The following is a 21,809-nucleotide window of genomic DNA, read 5'->3' as shown; positions in this document are numbered from 1 at the left end:
ATTTGGCCTGAATCCACTTGTTCTTCACCAAGCTTTTCTTCCACAATTCTTCTCAACCGTTTCTCAAGTATACTGGCATAAATCTTGCCTGGAACACTCAGTAGGGAAATACCTCTGTAATTCTCACATCCAGTTTTATTTCCCTTTTTATATATGGGTGCTATTAGAGGTCTACTCCAATCATCAGGAATTCGTCCCTCTGTCCAGGCTTTCTGAACTATGCAGTGCAGCCACTGTAAGACTTTTATACCACCAGATTTCAGCATTTCTGGTAGAATATCATCTACTCTTGCTGCCTTCCCACATTTCAAGCCTTTGATGGCTTTTTCTACTTCAAGTATGCATATGTATCCTGACTGTATGCCTGTTGAGTGTTTTTTGAACACTGTGCTATCACTGATTGTTTCATTTAGCAATTTTTCAAAGTAATTACTCCATACTTCAAGGATATCTTTTTCTCATGTTTTCGTGTAACCTTTATCATCTCTACCTTCTTTTACAGCACTCTTTCCTCCATTTCTAAGCTTCTTCAACAACCTCCAGAATATCTTACCACCTTCTTGATATTTATTTTCTATGTTCTTGCCAAAGTCCTCCCATGACTTTTGTTTAGCTAGTTTTACAGTGTTTGGCTTTCTTACATTTGTCTCTGTATTCTCTAAGAGCACAAGCTGACTTATTTGCCAGGAACTTTTGATATGCTTCCTTCTTTTCCTCCACTGCCTCTAACTTCCTGTGTCCACCATGGAGTTCTGAATATTCTATCCTTGCAGACAGCTTCACCACATGCCTCTCTGGCTGAATCAATCAGGGTTTTCTTCAAGGCTTGCCACTGAATCTCCTAGGTTTGGTTCCTGTTCACAAACTCTTTCATTTTTTCTTCAATAATCTTTGCATAATTTAGTCTACAGTTCACATCTCAGAGCTGCTTAAGTTTTATTTGATTTTAAACTTTCTTACATGTTATTTTTTTTTATACGAAATTCAATTTTATCCTGCTCAAGACTAAATAATGATCGCTTCCAATTTCAAATCTGTACACTCTGGTGTACTGCATCAGGGAGAAAACATCACTATCATTAATAACAGTCAATGAGACTTTCCTTATTCCTTGCCTCTTCTCTCCATGTGAATTTGTGCACATTTGTATGTTGGAACATGGTGTTAGTAATAACCAGTCCATGTCCTGAGCAGAAATCCAACAGGTATTTGCCATTATTATTAGCTTTGCTCTTTTCTCCAAATTTTCCCAAAATATTTTTGTATGTCTCACAATCATTTCTTATTCTGCTATTTGAATCCTCAACAAGGACCAACTTTTCCTTTTTTATTGTGTCAGTTGCTTTTTTGTAAAGCAAAAGATTCCTCCACTTTTACCTTAGTAGAACCTTCTGTGGGACCATAGGCACAAATAAGTCTCATTGTCCAATTACCCATTCCGATATTTGCCTACATCACTCTACTTGAGACTGCCTGCCATTCATCAAGATTAGCCTCGTATTTTGTGTTGAACACTATGGCTACTCCTTTTCCTTGAATGTCATTTCCTGAATATAATATTTTGTATTTACTGTTCAGAAATATCGTTACTGCTATGTCTTCTATATTTTTACATACCAATTATAAGCAAATATGTTTTTGTAAATATTTAGAGGGTATTTTAAGAATAATATATATATATTTTTTTACCAGATAAGTTACGAGTAGGAATTAAAGAAGTTACGTCAACTTATAGATGAAGCTTTGACAGAAGAGGAGCCATTTAGCGGAGATGATGATGATAGTGAAATTGATTTAGAATTAGTCAGTAACCATGAGTTAATTTTGTGGATCTGCGTTTTTATTTTGTAGAATTACAGGACCCTTAAACAATATGTAACCTAATATTGATTAAAAAGATATGGATTTCTATAATACACTGTTGCGTCACATTTTTGTTTAATTATATATTTCCCTTATACTTTACTTTCCTTTATATATCTTATTTTTCTTTGCATATTCTCACCTCCATACTAGAAATCTAAGCTCTTGCTCTTCTTAGAATCCTAAAACATATATTTTTTTATATGCTCCAGAAGAAGGAAGAGAACAAGATAATATTGATTTTTATAATCAGCTACAAAACATATATAATAAAATAAATAAAAATGATTACATAATTTTAGCAGGAGACTTAAATGCAAGAATTGGAAACACGAAAATTAATAATAATATAGGAATACATGGAGAACACACTCTAAACAGAAATGGTAAAAAATTGATTGACTTTGTAGTTTATAATAACCTAAAAATAATGAATTCCTTCTATAAACATAAAGACATACATAAATATACTTGGGCAGCAAGAGGATGGAAATCAATATTAGATTACTTCATATTAAATCAAAAGACATCAAAATTTTCACTAGATGTTAGAGTTCACAGAGGATATGAAATAAGCAGTGACCACTTCCTTGTTAAAATAAAATTAAGATTACCACCTAAATGGCTACAAGTAACAAGAACAGAAAGAAAAATTGAAACATTTGTTTATAAAACTAGACTATTGAATGGCACAAATGTACAATGGCTATATGAACAAAGAATTAACCAGTATCTAGATAAAATAAAACAAAATGAAGAAATAGAAATAGAATGGCTTAATATAAAAACGATACAAAATGCAGAAGCAAATGAAAGCTTAGGAAAGATCAAAAAATTCAATAAAAGGAAAAAACTGAAGATCTGGGATGATACAATCAAAGAAATAATCAAAAAGAAAAAAGAAGCCTATCACAAATGGTTAAGCAGTAAAAGATTAGAAGATGAAATAGAATATAAAAGAATAAGAGCCATAGCTAAAAGAGAAGTCAGAAAAAGACAGAGAATCATGGAATAAATTTGTTTCTAATTTAGAACATGATTTATATAAAATAAGACCCAATGTATATAAGATTTTGAAACACCTAAATGCAGATACCAAAGAAAACATAAAATTAAACACTGAATTGAAATTAGAACAATTTCTAAATTACTACACAGAACTGTGGACAGACAAATATTTTAAAAAAGACAACTGGCAAACAATTAACGAAAATGAAAAGGAAATAACTGAAGAAGAATTAGAAATCAGCCTGAAAGAAACAAGAAACGGAAAATCACCTGGAGAAGATAAGCTAGGTTCGGAACACTATAAATACGCAGGAACAAGATTCAAAGGAAGACTCTTATTATTTTTAAATAAAATTTACTCAACTGGTATCCCCCAATAGAATGGAAAAAAGCAATTGTGATTCCTATCTTTAAGAAAGGTAATAGAGATGACCTTAAAAACTATAGAGGTATCAGTATACTAAATTCATGTTACAAAATATACAGCAGAATCTTAAATAACAAACCAATGAAATATTCCGAAAACTTTATTCTAGAGGTACAAAATGGATTTAGAAAAGGACGATCATGTATAGACCCAGCCTTCTGCCTAAAATTAATAATAGAGAAAAGAAGAGAATATAATTTAGAAACACATATTGCATTCACTGACTTTGAAAAAGCATTTGACAAAGTTAAAAGAAACATATTATTTAACATATTAAAATTATTATTATTATTATTTTATTATTATTATTATTATTATTACGGGTATCTCCATGGAGTCAGTAGACTCATCGCGGGAGACCCAAGCTAGCAAAACAATATCTGTCATATCTCTTCTTGAATTCATTTACAGATGAAGAGCTCACAACAAAGTCAGGCAATGAATTCCACTCATTCACCACCCTCCAGGCAAAAAACCTTGTTCTGACACCTTTGTTAACCACACTCTTCTTTAATTTCCAGAGATGACCTCTTGTTCTTCCATCACTATCACACAGCTGAAACATTTCCCCTGCATCAATCCTATAAAAACCTTTTAGTAATTTGAATGTTTCTATCATATCCCCTCTTCTTTGCCTATCAACCAATCTCTGCAATCCACAAGCTCTCAATCTATCAATGTAGGGAGCATTTTTTATATCACTCACCAACTTGGTCACTCTTCTCTGAACCCTCTCCACAGCCTCCTCATCTCCAAGGAATCCAGGTGACCAGACCTGAGCACAGTAATCCAAATGTGGAAGTATCAATGCTTTATAAAGGGGAATAATAACCTCTTTATCTCTGGATGTCAGTGTGTTCCTCAACAACCAAGTAATCCTATGTGCAATCTTGGACACCTTAGCAATGTGTCCTCTGAACTTCATCTCCTTATCTACCAATACCCCTAAGTCCCTAGCCTCATCAATCTCTTGGAGTACCTTTCCATCTATGTAGTACACAGCTGGTAATCTTTTAATCCCAAAATGCAAGACTTTACACTTTTCCACATTGAACTGACATCCATTTTCTTTTGCCCATTTTACCAGCTTATTTAAATCCTCCTGCAAACTTTCAACATCAGCTTGATTTTTTATTGCACTACACAACTTTGCATCATCAGCAAACAACTGAATATCTCCCTTTAAGCCGTTTCCTATATCATTTATATACAAATTAAACAACATTGGCCCAAGCACAGAGCCCTGAGGCACACCACTGGTCACCTGCCTCATTCTGGACTCGGCTCCTCCATACACCACCTTATGGTATCTCTCCCTGAGCCATTCTCCTATCCATATCACCAATTTAATATCCATTCCCATCTGCTCCAATTTGCGTAACAGTGTTCTATGGGGTATCCTGTCAAAAGCTTTAGCAAAATCCAGAAGTACCACTGTGTAGCCAGTTCCTTTGTCCAACTCTGATGTTATTCTATTATGGATAGTTAATAGATTGCTAAGGCAGGATCTACCTTTAACAAAACCATGTTGGCCTGTATAGAGTATCATATCCTGATCCACCCTTTCTTGAATTTTGTCTTTAACCAACTTTTCCAATACTTTTACCACTACTCCTGAGATGGTGATTGGTCTGTAATTCAATACTGCAGTTTTAGAGCCACCCTTATGCAAAGGAACCACTTTGCCTAACTTCCACTCCCTAGGGACCATACCAGAGTTCAAACTTAAATTAAATATCCAGGTAAGAGGGGTTGACAATTCATTTGCACATTCACGCAACACCCGAGCTGATATTCCATCTAAGCCTACCGCAGTGTTTGCATTTAAGTTTCGCAATATATTTAATACCTCTGATTCTTTAGCTTCAATTCTCACATTAGGTATTGCTATAGGTATAGAGATATCCTCACTTGGGTGATAGAGTTTTGAGAAGTGATCACTCAGTAACTCGACTATTACATCTGATTTTGTCACCTCAATACCATCAGAACCCACTAAGGTTATCCTTCCGAAGTCATTCTTCCTCTTACTTGCCACATAGCGGAAGAACTCTTTGGGATTACCCTTGATCTCTTTGGCTAAGGTCTTCTCATAATCTGATTTAGCTTTTCTTACTATGCTGGTAACCTTCCTAGCTTGAGCCTTGTACTGCTCATGGGTGTCCTGATCGCCCTTCTCCTTGTAAATTCTCCATAACATTTTCTTTTTTTGTAGTTCAAGCTTGATACTACTGCTCATCCATCTAATGCCTGCCTTGTTTGACCTCCTGACCATGGGGACACAATCTGATATTGCTTTCCTCAGATACCCGCTGATTTTATCCCAAGCACTGCTAACATCTTTCCCTTGCAATATGTTCTGCCATGGGATGGCTGCAAGCTCACTCCGAAGCTTGTTATAATTGCCTAACCTGTAGTTTCGTACATACCCCTTCTTAATAGAAAAATCCACAGATTTTGCAACCTCCCAAGTCAATACCACATGATCGCTTTCACCAACTGGAGGTAACGAGGTCACCTTACTTATGCATATAACCTCTGAACCAATAACCAGGTCCAACACTCTCACACCACGTGTCCCTTCAGTTACGTGCTGTTTCAAGTAATTATCTCGTAGCAGATGTATGAACTGCATTTCCTTTTTGCTACGTGATATTTCCTCCTTCCAATTGATATCACCATAATTAAAATCCCCCATAATAATCACTAAGCCTTCACTCATTGCACTAAGTTGCTGATGCATGAATTCAATATCTCCCCCTGTACTCCCTGGCCTATAGCAGCATCCAACTGTATATTTGGTTGCGTTGGTCACTATTTCGCACCAGACTGCCTCAAATGAACTCTCATTCACATGTCTATCATCATGATATACTACTTTCTTTGGCTGCAACACATCAGCTATCATCAACAGTACTCCTCCTCCTGTTCTATCTTCTCTATCCTCCCTGAAAATACTGTACCCATCACATTCAATTCCAGTGACCACATCTTCTGCTGACAGCCAAGTTTCACTAATGCCTACAACTTTTGGTGAGATTTCACTGACTAATGCCAAAAATTCTTCTCTCTTATTTCTAATGCTTCTAGCATTGGTATACAAAAATTGTAGATTCCCTCTAGATCTTGTACCGGCTTTAGAACTGATATATAAGTCACTAACTACCGTAGTCCTATGCCGATTTTTTTCCCCTCTCTTCTGCAATTTATTCTGCCTATAAGGATCAATAAATACACAATCAGTGCTAAAGTTTCTCTCTCTTACACTCAACCTTTTCAATATTAGTTTCCCTGCCCAATAACTTCAACCTGTTCAGAAAACAATAACTTCTTCAATCTCTTATGTCCTTCCATGTTAAGATGCAGTCCATCTCTAGCATACAACTGCCTTTTTCCTTCAAACACACTCCAAACATCAACAAACTCCAGACCTCTTTTTCTGCACATTCTTGCAATCATATCATTCATTATCATTGCTCGTCTACTTAACTCGTAATTGTCAAAACGAGGCAGCACACACACTATTCTCCCATTGACACTTTTCCTCTTCACAATATCTAATAATGTTCTTAAATCTTTTCCTACCCGATTTATACTACCTCTCAGGTCATTCGTACCCACCATAACTATCATCTTGTCTGTTTCATGCCCTCTCTTTATTGCTAAAGCCACTCTTTCTATTGTACCATCAGCCAAGCACTCCTCATGCATACCACTCTCCATACCCTTAATCATAGAATCACCATATATTTTACCACTATTAACTTCATTCAAGTTCACACTCATGGACTCATTCTCTACACTATTCAGCATGACTCTCCCAGCTTCATTACTCAACTCTCTATTACTTACCCCCCCCACTCTCACTACATCTCATTTCTTCTTGGCCACTTGTGGTTTTATTATGTTGACTCCCAATCACTCCCATACTATTTATTACTGAATCATTCACCAAAGACTCACCCATATGTAATCCTGTTCTAGTTACTTCAGCTAATGTAATCTCTATAGTCCTAATTTCTCTGTTTAACACATTAAACTCAGCTTTAACTTCCAGTATCTCCTTACCGATCACTTCCACTTCCTCATGAAGAAGATGAAGGTCATTTTTCATTTTCATAAACTCCCGCCGAAGTTCTTCCGCTACGGTCCCGATGTCAGCTTCCATTCCTAAACGCTCCAGCCTATCCCGACACTTCTCACATACGTCGACATTTTCTTTCTTTTCATTTTGCCAGACCGACCACAGATCCTTCACATTTTTCGGTGCATACATGTAGCAGTTTCCGCAACGCATCCATTGCGAAAAATCTAACGCTGAGCCAGCCTTTCGTGTAGTAGTAGAAGTCCTGCACGCTGCTGACGTACGTTTCTTGTTGGACGCCATCTTTACACGTTGATATAGTGATACAAACGGCAGTGAAAACACAATATATACACCACAGTTCTAAACAATAATACCACTGAAGGACACTTGTTTCTAACCGATGCACAATTTTAGCACAATTTGTGACAAAAAGCCACACTATATTTAACTTTAAAAATACGTTTTCTAGACTAGCTAAACTCGACCGCCACATTTACCAAGGACACTAGCGCCACCTCCCCACCTAAAAGAAAGACAAATACCAAATAATATCCTAAAAGCTGTCACAAGTATATATGAAAATAATCAAATACAAATAAGATTAAATCATGAGCTATCATATACAAGAGAGATAAACCAAGGGGTCCGACAGGGATGTCCCCTCTCAGCAACTCTTTTTAATATCTATTTAAATGAAATAATAATAAAATGGAGTAAAAATTTACATCAAGGAATTAAACTTTCACCTACAGTTAACTTAAACACTCTCCTCTTTGCAGACGACCAAATAATAATTACAAATTCTGAAGATAACTTACAGAAAGCTATTTTAAATCTAAATGAGATATCCAAAGATTATGGTATGATAATATCAACGGAAAAATCAAAAACTATGGCCTTTAAAGGACAAGATCCAGCAAGAACTAAAATAGTATTAGATAACAAGATCTTAGAACAGGTGAATTCATTTAACTACCTAGGATGTATGATCACTTATGAAAATGATATAAACATAAAAATTGCAAAATATTTAAAAATAACAGGAGAAATTAACTCTATATTTAAACCAAACCTAGTTCAAAAACAAACCAGGCTAAAAGTATACAATACATTAGCCCTACTAGTCTTAATGTATGGAAGCGAAATCTGGACAATAAAACAAAAAGACAAAGATTAACAACAGCAGAAATGAAGTTTATGAGAAAAACTGCAAAGTATACCCTATTTGATCACAAAAGAAACGAAGATATTATGAAAGAATTAAACCAAGAACCAGTAATTGAAAAAATTAAAAAATATAAACATAGATGGATGGAACACGTTCAAAGAATGAAAACAGAAAAATTACCAAAACAAGCCATTAGGAAAAAGAAAACCAGGACGTCCTCTTAAACGATTCAACGATGACTTCTACGGCCGGAACAGGCCATAATAGTCCTAAATCCTTGATACGTATGATGATGATATATTTTTTTAACCTGCACCATTTAGGATATTTAGTTTTTAAAGAAATTTAAAACAAGAAGCAAAATCCTAAATAAGTCTTGCAGTTGTAACCTTGATCTCGTAACTTAACTTTTCTCTCCCCCACCCTGCGCCTAGGTTTGTACGTTATAACAAGCGGTGCACTGAATAACAATTTCAGACAACTGAATATTTGATAAGCAAAAGTTTATTAAACTCATAAATACAATACAGGACATTAAATTCTAAAAATCTACAATTCAGTACTAAGATGATACAATGTTAATAAGATAAGCAAAATACAAAATTTGAGAATTTCACACTAGCACGTGGGATAAACTGTTATGCCTCCACAAAGGACTCTACACACACAATATAAAGGGGCTTTCCAGTCAATGAGTAAGTTGGCTTAAATCTTTCACCCGCTTAAGCACAATAATTCAATTAGACACAATTGGATTACACACATGAATTTACAAGAGTTATGTGGGCTTAACAATTCCGTTACTACAATGAACGCCACTTTCAATTCTCTTGACCTTTCTCAGATAAGGGTAAATTACATATACCAGTATCTATACACACCATCGCTCGTTCAGTAATACTGATAAACAAGTTCCCTCTTTCTCGATACTATTAAATGAGCTAAAGTCCCAGTTCAACTCTCATTCAAGTTCTTTAATTGCTTAGTAATACGAATTACAATTACAGCCATATTAAATTAACAGAATTAACATAAAACTTTTCACGATACCATTTGATGAAACTCTTCTACTAGACATCACTTGTCTGCGATTCCTGTAGAAAATCTTCTGTAGTGGGACATATTTGGGGTGCTTCGGAACATGAGGGCCATCTCGGTTGCAGCATATATCAGACTTCTTCTAAGGAAACATGTTCTATCTGCAGTTCTGCAGTCATCAGATTCACCATGAGGATATCTACGATTTCCACTGATAAGGTTGGCTTAGTATGCGGTAAATACCTTTCTTCACGACCATGTGACGTCCTTTTTCTTGATGGTAGGAAAACAGGACCTAAATCCCATTTACTAATATTCCATGTTGTGATGGATGGAGGGGACTCCTGACCGTCACTCAGGAAACTGCATAAGGTAACCTCCAAAAGAAAACTGGCAAAAGACCTTGTGGGGGGTTCCTAACCCTTTTATATTATGACCCTACCAGCATCTCCTGCAATTAATTTTCTTCTCCCCCCCAATATTAGGATACATTTCTCGTAACGTGTCAGGGTGGTGTCTCCCTGCTGAACTTTCCATCTTTGGTGGGCCATGTGCACGCGCCTGACCCGCAGCAGGGTCTAAATCGGGAACCGTGATCTTGGACTTTACTTCGGTTCTAGATAACCCTATGAGTCAGCTTTATCAAACTATCAGCTCACCCATTTTTTCTAAGAATTAGCATAACTTACAATCTCTTGTTTCAAGTGTATAACAAGCAAGCCTTTTACATGCAAAATTCTTATAACTAAATAAGAATTTTAGTTATAAGAATAGCGTAAATTAATTATCTCATTTTTCTAATATTATACAATTAATCAATGTTCTTATACGAGTTAAGAATTATTCTTTTCAATATATTTATTTCATTTTATACTTAGATGCAAGCATGATTTTCTTATTAAAGTTTCTACTTGTTAAATTGTGATCAAGTAAATTCTCTTTTGAAGTTTACAAAAATCTCAAATTTAACAACACTACATTATTTGGGTGGGTCTGTGGAATCCTGCCTTACCACTTTTGTTAAATTTTCTCACTTCACCAGTGCTGGGTTAATATTAATATATTTTTGCATTATAGGGAATTAAATTATAGGTTGATTTAAGTTAAGGTGGTTACACTATCCTCTGGGGAACTGGTGACCTTATAAACTTAATTCAACCACTGCCAGAGAGAGAGAACTGCCATACATAAAATACCCATAGGAGGGTCATGTTAGAAATATGCCCCTTCTATGGATATTTTATATATGTCAGTTTGTTCAACCATACTGCTACACATCAGTGGCCAATGTCTACACATACACCATCCAACTTTAATCTACTGAACTATCTTTTCTTCCCTCATTGCCATCTGCCTTTAATCTTAATGGATTATCTAAAACCAGTATTTGTTTAAGAAGAGTGTGAACAGTTTGTTTAGGAAGAATGTGAACACATGATATGCAGTAGACAGAATGTCCACTGCATATCATGTGAATTAAACCTGTGAATTCACAGGTTTAATGTAGTTTAATTATTCTATTAATGATAGAATACTGATCATTACATATGAAAACTGCAGCAGTATTGACCTGAAACAGTATGCCCATCTGGAAAAAAAAAGTTGATTGGCTAGCACTATACTGATGTTCAGGCAGATTAGTATTCATTCCTCAAGGATGATGAGATGATCAATTGCTTTTACAAAAACATGTCTCAAGCTATACAATTACTATCAATGGTCAGCACTGAAGTCACAAGACATGAAAGATGTATAGTGAAGTGGTTCTCCTATACTACATTGAAGTCTGAAAGAGATTTTTTTAAGGTATTATTTACCTTAGGCTCAATTTTGTTTAATTTTTTTTGGTGGTGGGTGGTGGAAGGGAAAGCAAACCATTATCATAAAAAACATTCTGTCTACCATTATAACAATACTAACATGATTTTTATGCACTATCCATTAACAGTGCTATTTGTTGTATAGCAGTTTATATAGGCAGCTCTGTATAACATACAGAGCTGCCTATATAAACTGTATATACTGTACATGTAACTTATAATGGTTCTAAAGAGTCCAGCATTAGACTGATCATTTCTCAAAATTTATCTTGGGTACTATTATCCATATACAAATACTACACTTACCAATAATGATCATTGAGAATGGGATAACAACAGTAACTCCAACAATGATGGTACAGCCAACTGTAAAAGGGGGAAAAATTAATTAGTGAATCAACTTTAAAATTTGCCATTTTGGCACTCTAAAATGAGCCAAAATCGATTTCAAATTTTATTGCGTCATTTGCATTTCGCAGATAATTCCCAAGCAGCTAATGATGAATTGCACAAATTAAGACCAGTCCTAGATCATTTTAATAGTGGAATACGAAATAGCTACACACCAGACAGAAACTTATGTATTGACGAGTCAATAGTGTTGTGGCATGGTAGACTGGCGTTTCGGCAATACATAAAAAACAAAAATATGGCGTGAAATTCTATGAACTATGCGAATCGAATGAATTGGTAATAAAAATAAAAATTTATACAGGAAAATCTGAATCCTCTTTAGCGAAAATGGGTCACGCATATGATATTGTATTCCACTTAATGGAAGAATATTTAGACAGGGGTTATGTATTGCATACGCACAATTTTTATAATTCTGTAGCTCTGACGGAATCTCTTACCGACAGAAAAACATACATGTGTGTGGAACGCTGAGAAATAATAGGGAAAACAATCCACCAGATGTTATTCAGAAGAAACTAAAGAAAGGGGAATTTGTCTGGCAAAGAAGAGGTCCTGTTTTAGTCAGCAAATTGAAGGATAAGAGGGAAGTTCTTTCCATTTCAAATATGCACAAATTTGAAATGGTTGAAGCGCAAATTTGGAATGGTAAATTTCAATTAAAATCAAATATCGTTAAGGATGTGGGTATGTCAGGCACTGATCTTTCTGATCAAATGCTTTCTTACTATTCCACCTTATGAAAGACAATTAGATGGCCAAAGAAATTGGCAATACACATTTTTGAGGTATATATTCAAAAATGCGCATAAATTTTATAACATGATTACTGGAAATGCAATGACTGCGTTAAAATTTAGAGATCAATTTATCTCAGTTTTTGTTGGAATGGATGAGCTGACAGCATCAGAAAATATCAGGAGGAATCGGGATTTTCATTATTTGGAAATTTTACCACCAACAGAAAAAAAGAATCGTCTGACAAAGCCATGCCATGTGTATACACGAAACACTTTATTGTCCTGTTTGCCAGGAAAAACCACCAATGTGCATGGAAAATTGTTTTAAAAATGTAGCATTCTTAATTTGAATAATTTTTTTATTTTATTTTATTGATTGGTTTTTATTTTTATTGATTTTATCATCATCATCATCATCATCAAATTCCTGCCATGTACCCTCAAGGGGTGTACAGGATATGACAGTACTACATGAAAAAATTACATCATTACTAACTTCCTATCTACAATTTTCCTCCAAATCAGTCTGTTACTTGTCAAGACTTCAACATTATCAGATCTTATATTTCTATCGTCTAAGGCACTTTGTACCATATCAATCCACCTATATCTTGGTCTTCCTCTGGGTCGTTTTCCTGCCAACCTGGCAGAGAACACTTGTTTTGCTAATCTTTCCTCTCCCATTCTATTTAAGTGACCATACCATCTGAGATTAGCTCTGCTAACGCATTCCTGGATGCTGACAATGTCAAGTTCTTTCCTAATATCCTCATTTTTAATATGATATTGCCATTGATGCCATCTGTTCACGCCTCTAATCTTTCTCAGGACTCTCATATCTGCGGTCTCTAGTCTTTGGTCAAGTGTTTTACTTCTGACCCAGCTCTCAGATCCATAAGTTAAAATTGGTTTGAACACAGTCTTGTATACAGCTAATTTAGTGTTCCGACTAATTTCTTTCTTATTCCATATGAATTTATTCAATTGACTTCCCACGATACCAGTTTTGCTGATTCTGTTGTCTATTTCTATATTTAGTTTACCATCTTCAGTAAAAATTGTGCCTAAGTAGCTGAAATGTTTTACTTGTTCCACAGGTTCTCCATTCACAACACAGTTGACATTTTCAATGATTCTGCCTATTTTCATTGTCTTTGTCTTTTTATTGCTGACCTTCATACCATATCTATTACAACAGCTATTCAATTTAGTCAGAGAATCTTGCAGACTTGTAGCGGATTTATTTAGAAGTATAACATCATCCGCATAAAGCAAAGAGCTGACATTAACATCTCCAATTTTGATATCAGGTTTAATACCACATTCCTTCATAATGTGATCCATATAGATAATGAATAACAGAGGGGATAATGTACATCCTTGTCTCACACCAGATTTAACATTAAACCATCTTCCTGTACTTCCTTCAATTCTAACTGCTGACTCACAACTCAAATAAAGACTAAGTATTGCTTGATATAATGCCCCATTGACACCATATAACTGCAGCGTATTGAATAGCTTCTCTCTTGGCACCTTGTCATATGCCTTTTCCAAATCGACAAAACTTAAATACAGATCTTTGTTATATTCCCATGCTTTCTCGACTATTTGTCGTAAAGTGAAGATCTGATCCTGGCAGCCTCTATTTGGCCTGAATCCAGCTTGTTCTTCACCAAGCTTTTCTTCCACAATTCTTCTCAACCGTTTCTCAAGTATACTTGCATAGATCTTGCCAGGAACACTCAGTAGGGAAATACCTCTGTAATTCTCACATTCAGTTTTATTTCCCTTTTTATATATGGGTACTATGAGAGCTCTACTCCAATCATCGGGAATTCGTCCCTCTGTCCAGGCTTTCTGAACTATGCAGTGCAGCCACTGTAAGACTCTTATACCACCATACTTCAGCATTTCTGGTCGAATATCATCTACTCCTGCTGCCTTTCCACATTTCAAGCCTTTGATGGCTTTTTCTACTTCAAGTATGGATATGTATTCCTGACTGCATGCCTGGTCAGTGTTTTTTATCACTGTGCTGTCATCACTGCTTGTTTCATTTAGCAGTTTTTCAAAGTAATTACTCCATACTTCAAGGATATCTTTTTCTCCTGTTTTCATTTCACCTTTATCATCTCTAATTCCTTTTACAGCACTCTTTCCTCCATTCCTAAGCTTCTTCAACAACCTCCAGAATATTTTGCCACCTTCTTGATATTTATTTTCTATATTCTTGCCAAAGTCCTCCCATGACTTTTGTTTAGCTAGTTTTACACACTGTTTAGCTTTCTTACATTTGTCTCTATATTCTCTAAGAGCACAAGCTGACTTATTTGCCAGGAACTTTTGGTATGCTTTCTTCTTTTCCTGCACTGCCTCTTTAACTTCCTGTGTCCACCAGGAAGTTCTGATTTTTTTTTATCCTTACAGACAACCTCACCACATGCCTCTCTGGCAGAATCAATCAATGTTTTCTTCAGAGTTTGCCACTGAATCGCCAAGGTTTGATTCATGTTCTCAAACTCTTTTATTTTTTTTTTCAATAATCTTTGTGTATTTTAGTCTACAGCTCACATCTGAGAGCTGCTCAACTTTTATTCGCTTTAAAACTTTCTTACATGTTATTCTTTTCAATATGAAATTCAATTTTATCCTGCTCAAGACTAAATAGTGATCACTTCCAATTTCAAATCCTCTGTACACTCTGGTGTCCTGCACCAGGGAGAAAACATCACTATCAACAATAACATAGTCAATGAGACTTTTCTTATTCCTAGCCTCTTCTCTCCATGTGAATTTGTGCACATTTTTATGTTGGAACATGGTGTTAGTAATAACCAGTCCATGTCCTGAGCAGAAATCCAACAGATATTTGCCATTATTATTAGCTTTGCTCTTTTCTCCAAATTTTCCCAAAATATTTTTGTATGTCTCACAATCATTTCCTACTCTACTATTTAGATCCCCAACAAGGACCAACTTTTCCTTTTTCATTGTGTCAGTTGCTTTTTCTAAAGCCTCAAAAAATTCCTCCACTTCTACCTTAGTAGAACCTTCTGTGGGACCATAGGCACAAATAAGTCTCATTGTCCAGTTCCCCATTCTCATATTGATTTTATTAGTTCTAAATTAATTTACAAATTACGTGTTATACTACTGATTAACTTGCGCTTGGCATAGGATGTTGATGTTGGTAATCGACATACGAGTATATTCGTAGTTGGCTTCTGAGGCACATATATAATATATTATATTTTAGTTGAAATTATTTCCCTTCTATCAAGCCCCCAGACGTGCTCTCTGCTTTATTCAGAATCCTAGGGTCCAAATTAAGGTAATTATACTAAGGGTTAACTCTTGTTTGGCATAGGAGGTCAGTAAATCGACATAAGAGTATACTCGTAGTTGGCTTGTGAAGCTCATATACGAACTACGAGTATACTTGTAGTTGGCAGCAAATGTGTTAAACAACAAAAACTCCAGAATTCAGTTCACCTTGGAAAAAGAAGAAAACAACAGTCTCCCTTTCCTAGACATTAATCACTCGCCAGCATGATGAATCCTTGGTTTTCTCTGTTTGCAGAAAACCCACCTATACAGGCAGATACATTCATCAGCAATCCCACCTGCCCCCTCCCAATAATATGGAGTTATAAAAACAGTATAAAACAGGGCAAAATTCATCTGTTCAGATGACAACGCCCTTACCGCTGAACTAAACCACATCCTTAACACTTTCTTAGCCAATGGCTACAACACCCAAAAAATATTAAACCTGTTAACCACAACCCCCCTCCACCCCCTTCATAACAAAGATTACACTAAATTCATCACCATTCCCTATATCTGGGGCACCTCTGAAAAGTTAACTAAAATCTTAAAAAAATATGACCTGACTTTTTTGTTACAAACCATATAAAAATTGGCAACCCTTATCTGCTCCATCAAAGACAAACCACTTCCCCAAGACCTACCTGGGGGTATACCAGGTCCCTTGCAGCAGTCAACTGTCCTACTTTGGCCATACCGGCAGGACAACAAATGTCAGGATTTTGGAACACAGAGACTACATCCGGTTTCACCAGTACAGCCACTTTGGGCTTGCAGACCATGCTCTGGATACCTGCCACAGAATACGTTGGAAGAAAGCCACGTTAATACATCGCAGCAGATTTAAATATGAAAGATTGTTCATGGAGTCAGCGTCAGCTCTAAAAAAACTTTCCCCAAATCTCAACAAATTTGGATGCATGAGACTGCCTTAAATTTGAAAACTTGCATCTTGAGAACTTCAGCCCAACAGCCAAGACAACCAATATTACCCCCTAGGGGGCCACCTTCAGGACTCTAGGAACAACAGTAATTTTCTCTCTTCTGCCTCATTTGCTTTTTGTAGTGCCTGCATGCACGTGTCATAGTTGTATGTTTCCATGAAGATGGCAATGTGACATTGCCGAAATATAGGACGGTATAGATGGTAAATTACAAGGACCCATATGAAGTAAAAGTCCAAGAAATAATTTCATTTCAGGTATGTCTGTTGCTTTCCAGTTTGAAATTCTTTGACTTTTTTTGATCTGCGCTTGGCTTTGCTCAATATTTTGTAAAGCATATAAATTGGTTTGTTCTACTAAAATTGTGAGAAAATCTTCCGAAAAGAAAAGTTCAACTAACCTTTTGATACTAAAATTTCCAGTGTCAATTTTAAAACCTGCAGTTTCAACAAAGTCAAGTTGTGGGGGCTCTTGTTCTGAATTTTCATAATAAGTAGATGTTGATGTATTTGGCTGGATGCTAACTTCATCTTCAAAAGTTTCTTCATCATCTGAGTCACCGCTAGAGTCATCTGTAGGATCATCTTCGGAATCAGAACCAAATATTTCATGAAATTCATCATCGCTCATATTAGCATAAGCTTCTACTTCTATATCAGTAAGTTTTCTTTTACTGGCCATGGCGAAATTGAAAGTTCTTAGAGACTAGAAACTAAAACTAGACTAGATGCAATAAACACTGTCGTCAGCGCATGTAATATATAGGTGGAAGTGATACGAGATTACTCGTAGTTGGCCTATGAAACAAAATTCTGTCTGATAAGACAGCTACGAGATTACTCGTTGTGACTTTGAAGATGGGGGTGATACGAGATTACTCGTAGTTGGCATATGAAACAAAATTCTGTCTGATAAGCCGGCTACGAGATTACTTGTAGTGACCTTGGAGACATGAAATCGCTTGCCGTGCGGGAACAAACTAAGCCTGAGGAGTGTGGCATCAAATGTGTTAAGTGTGTTAAGAAGGAATGGAGTGTATCTGAGCCATGTGGCCAAATAGCGAACACATCAATGCAGCGAAGCCAAACAATGAGTTTTTGTGGGGATGAGTTTAAGGCTTCAAAAGTCTCCATAAAGAAGTTGGCCAGGGATGGGGAGAGTGGTGAACCCATGGCTGTCCCCTATATCTGTTTGTAGAATTTTCCTTGCTAAACGAAATAGCCTGATAGCATTGTGAACTGAAATAGGGCTGAGATATTGGGAGGAAATTTGGCTTGGATGAGCTCTAAGGTTTCCTTGAGTGGGACATTTGTGAATAGGGAGGAGACATCAAAACTGACCATTATGTCAGTATTTCGGAGTGAGAGGTTTTCTATACTGGGCCGAGTTTTTTTTTTTTTATGTGTGATGGTGTGTTGCCAGTATAATGTGCGAGCGCTTTGTGCTAAATGTTTGGCTAATTTGTATGTGGGGAAATCAATGCCATCCACTATGGGACGTAATGGCACATTTTGTTTATGTATTTTTGGAAGTCCATATATCTGGTGGGGGATCTAGAGTTAAAAGGTTTTAGTTTGTTGGTAACTTCCACAGACCAAAAAGTGACCTTCTTAAGCAGCCTTTGGAGTGTTCTAATTTGGGACCTGGCAGAATTATACTCAATAGGGAGGTAAGTAACCTGATCTAACAATAAAGCATTAAGCTTAACTGTGTAGTTGGTTTGGTTGAGAACCACAGCGGCATTTCCCTTATCTGCTTTGGTGATTACTATTTCTTTGTTTTTTTTTTTCATTTCTTTAAGAGCTTTATATTCTCCTTTGAATAGGTTGGTTTTTGGTGGTATTGCTTTGGTGAGAACCCCGGCTACATCCAGTCTGATATTGTTGGTGATATGGTTTGGAAGGTTGCAGATACCACGTTCTATCTGAATCATTATTTCTTCAGCCGATATTTTCTTAGGAGTTATGGCGAAATTGGGACCACGTGGCAGTGCATTGAGTGCCTCGGGCTTCTAAGTAACAGAAAAAAGGTTGATTATAGTTGAGTGGTTGTTGAGGTTCGGAGGTAGAGTCCTTTTTCAAATTTTTTGATGTGCCGACTTCGTATCGTTTCAAATTCTTTTGCTGCTGAAGCACACGGGATGTCATTGAGAATCGTCCAAAGGTCATGGTTCAGCGTGTCGAAAAGCTCCTCTTCTAGCGCCCGAATAGCTTTGTTTACATCGGCCAGGAGGAGCGTAGCAGTAACTTGTTCTCGTTGTAGGGCGAAGTTAGAGTGGTTATGAATGTGGAGAGCCTTCTGCAAAGAAAAATGGTGCTTTAATTTTACACAATTTGAGATTATCTCATTATCCTGGCAGTGTTTTAAGAAGGTCCAATGATTTAGTTGTCTCGATATCTTCAGCTTTAATTTGCTCTATTAGCAGGCCTTGCATGCAATAGAATCTCTGTGGATGATCGTAATTCTTGTAGATAGGCTCATACGTCGGTAACACATCACCATTAAATTATTTAAGGAATTTACAATGTATACTGGGATATTAATTAAAAGAAACTTGAATAAATACCTCCTATATTTCGGCAATGTGACATTGCCGAAATACACATTTATGTATATTTGCCCTGTTATCCAGTACAGTCACTCTGGGCTTGCAAATATGCTCTGGATACCTGCCACAGAATACATTGGAAGAAAGCCACGTTAATACACCTCAGCAAATTTAACTATGAAAGATTGTTCATGGAATCAGCCTCAGCTCTAAAAAAACTTTCCAAATCTCAACAAATTTGGATGCATGAAACTGCCTTAAATTTGAAAACTTGCATCTTGAGAACTTCAGCCCAACAGCCAAGACAACCAATATTGCCCCCTAGGGGGGCACCTTTAGGACTCTAGGAACAACAGTAATTTTCTCTCTTCTGCCTCATTTGCTTTTTGTAGTGCCTGCATGCACGTGTCATAGTTTTATGTTCCCATGAAGATGGCAATGTGACATTGTCGAAATATAGGAGATATTTATTAAAGTTTATTTTAATTAATATTCCAGTATATGTTGTAAATTCCTTAAATAATTTAATAGTGATGTGATTTCTATTAGCAAGTCACATGAGACACATTACTTGCTGAGAGTTCATCAAGTAACTGGTTGCAAAGACCGTAGTTTAATAATATAAGAGAGATATTGAATTCCTTAGGAATAACCAGATATTGTGTCAGTTATTGTATGTATGTGTGTGTAAATTTGAGAAAAATGCAGCATATTTCCAAGACATTTATTTTAGAGCACATGCCAGCATGTAAACTGATGGAAAAATCTAGTTGTTCACTAGTTTAACAACTGGAATGCTACATTCTGCAGTAATAATGAACCTTGTTCAGTAAGAGGAATGGTTGATGTATCTTGTTCATCCCACCTGATATCAGTTCTGTTATGGTTAGGTGGCAAAAGCATTCAATAGGATAATCATGATACAATAATTCATACCAATATATAACTAAAGTATTTGGGAAGGATGGACAAGGAACAATTCTGATTTCTACAAGAGGATCACAAGAGACTGACTATAATGAACAAGTGATAATGAATGCTAGTTTATGGTAGCCAACTGTAATTACGCATTGTAAGTAGCAAGAATCTATATAATGGAATTATAAATTTAAATGGAGTAGTTAAAGCAAAGATCAGGGATTTGGAGTGATGGTAGATAGGGAATTTAAATTCACGGGATGGAGGAGAGAACATTAAATCATTCCTGGAAACTCAGTATGAATGTCATTAACAAGGGTGTCAAAACTAGATTTTTCTTTTGGGAAGCAGTTAGGCAGTAGAATGATCTGATCTGATGATGAGTGCATTACCTTTGAACAAATTTAAGGGAAGGTTTGATAGGTGGCATTCAAACTGAGTTGACCATCCATAATGAGTCCTTGGAGCTAATTGGTGAATCCCACATAGCACATGTCAGCAGCATATTTCTCAAATCAGCTACTATTTGTTGTTTTTAGTGGTTTAAATGCAAACAACATAGGCATACACAAGAAGCATAATATGCTGCAAAAATCATATTAATATTGCAATTTTTTTCTCACATATGATATGCTAGTGACAAACAATATGGCACATCAAGGTGTAAAGGCAAAGGAATGCATACTCAACAACTGCTTACAACAGTGAAAATGGGACATGGTTTAAAGTTAATATATATTAAACCTCTTTCTCAGTTTCCATCCATGGAAACTGAGAAAGAGGTTTTTATCTATAAAAATAACTCCAGTTATTTGTATAGATAAGTCAAGTTTGCGCCTGCACGCAGTGCAAGTCTGAGGCAACTCGTGGTAAAGGTGGATTAAGCTCTGATCACTTTCCTTAGTGTTTTTCCCTTAATGGAAAGCACATCCCCTTATGGAGATGTATGATGCTATGCATTAAAAGCAATGGTCACTACCCATACCGGTTTCAATAAAGCCTGTATTGAGTCAAGTCTGGGTAGTGGCCATTAAGGGAAGGGCCACTACCCAGACTAGTTTCGACCTTTATCGAGGTCTCTTCTAATGCACAACATTATAGATATCCACAAGGGAGATACTGAGATAGGACTGTTGGTAGCTTGCTCCACCTTTGCAAGGAGTTGCCTGGTGTTGTACCACTTTACCCCAGTCTTGAAGATACTTTCAGGCGCAAACTTTGTTTGCACACACTTGGATAAAGGATTAAACTAAATTTATTGAAGTCAGAGAGAGGTCATTAATGTATAGGAGGAAGAGCATGGGTAGGAGTACAGAACCCTGGGGAACTCTAGAGGTGATAAAGAAATCTGATCAGAGGAAGACATCCATAATGACATTCAATGAATGACTAGAGAAGAAACTTGCAATCCTATCAACAAGGCAGCTGCTGAAGGATGACTGTAAAATAATATCTATCCTGGAAATTTTCTGATTAATCACTACTAAGGTCAAACTAAAAATGC

The 21,809-nt window shown here is 36.2% G+C and overlaps 1 protein-coding gene across 1 annotated transcript in view; it reads right to left on the bottom strand.

The window, feature by feature from the left end:
- LOC150100671 (uncharacterized) overlaps positions 1-21,809 on the bottom strand; it is a 107,443-nt gene that overhangs the window by 28,946 nt on the left and 56,688 nt on the right. Inside the window, exon 4 of the mRNA XM_090402002.1 lies at positions 11,718-11,777. Coding sequence (XP_090258128.1) covers positions 11,718-11,777 — 60 coding nt within the window. The remainder of the gene's footprint in view (positions 1-11,717; positions 11,778-21,809) is intronic.

The sequence above is a fragment of the Typopeltis vanoorti genome, chromosome 12 (genome assembly GCF_054136105.1).
Source record: "Typopeltis vanoorti isolate ZY-2024b chromosome 12, IOZ_Tvanoo_1.0, whole genome shotgun sequence".
In the NCBI taxonomy this organism is placed as follows: Eukaryota; Metazoa; Arthropoda; class Arachnida; order Uropygi; family Thelyphonidae; genus Typopeltis; species Typopeltis vanoorti.
This window is presented reverse-complemented; position numbering and strand designations above follow the sequence as displayed.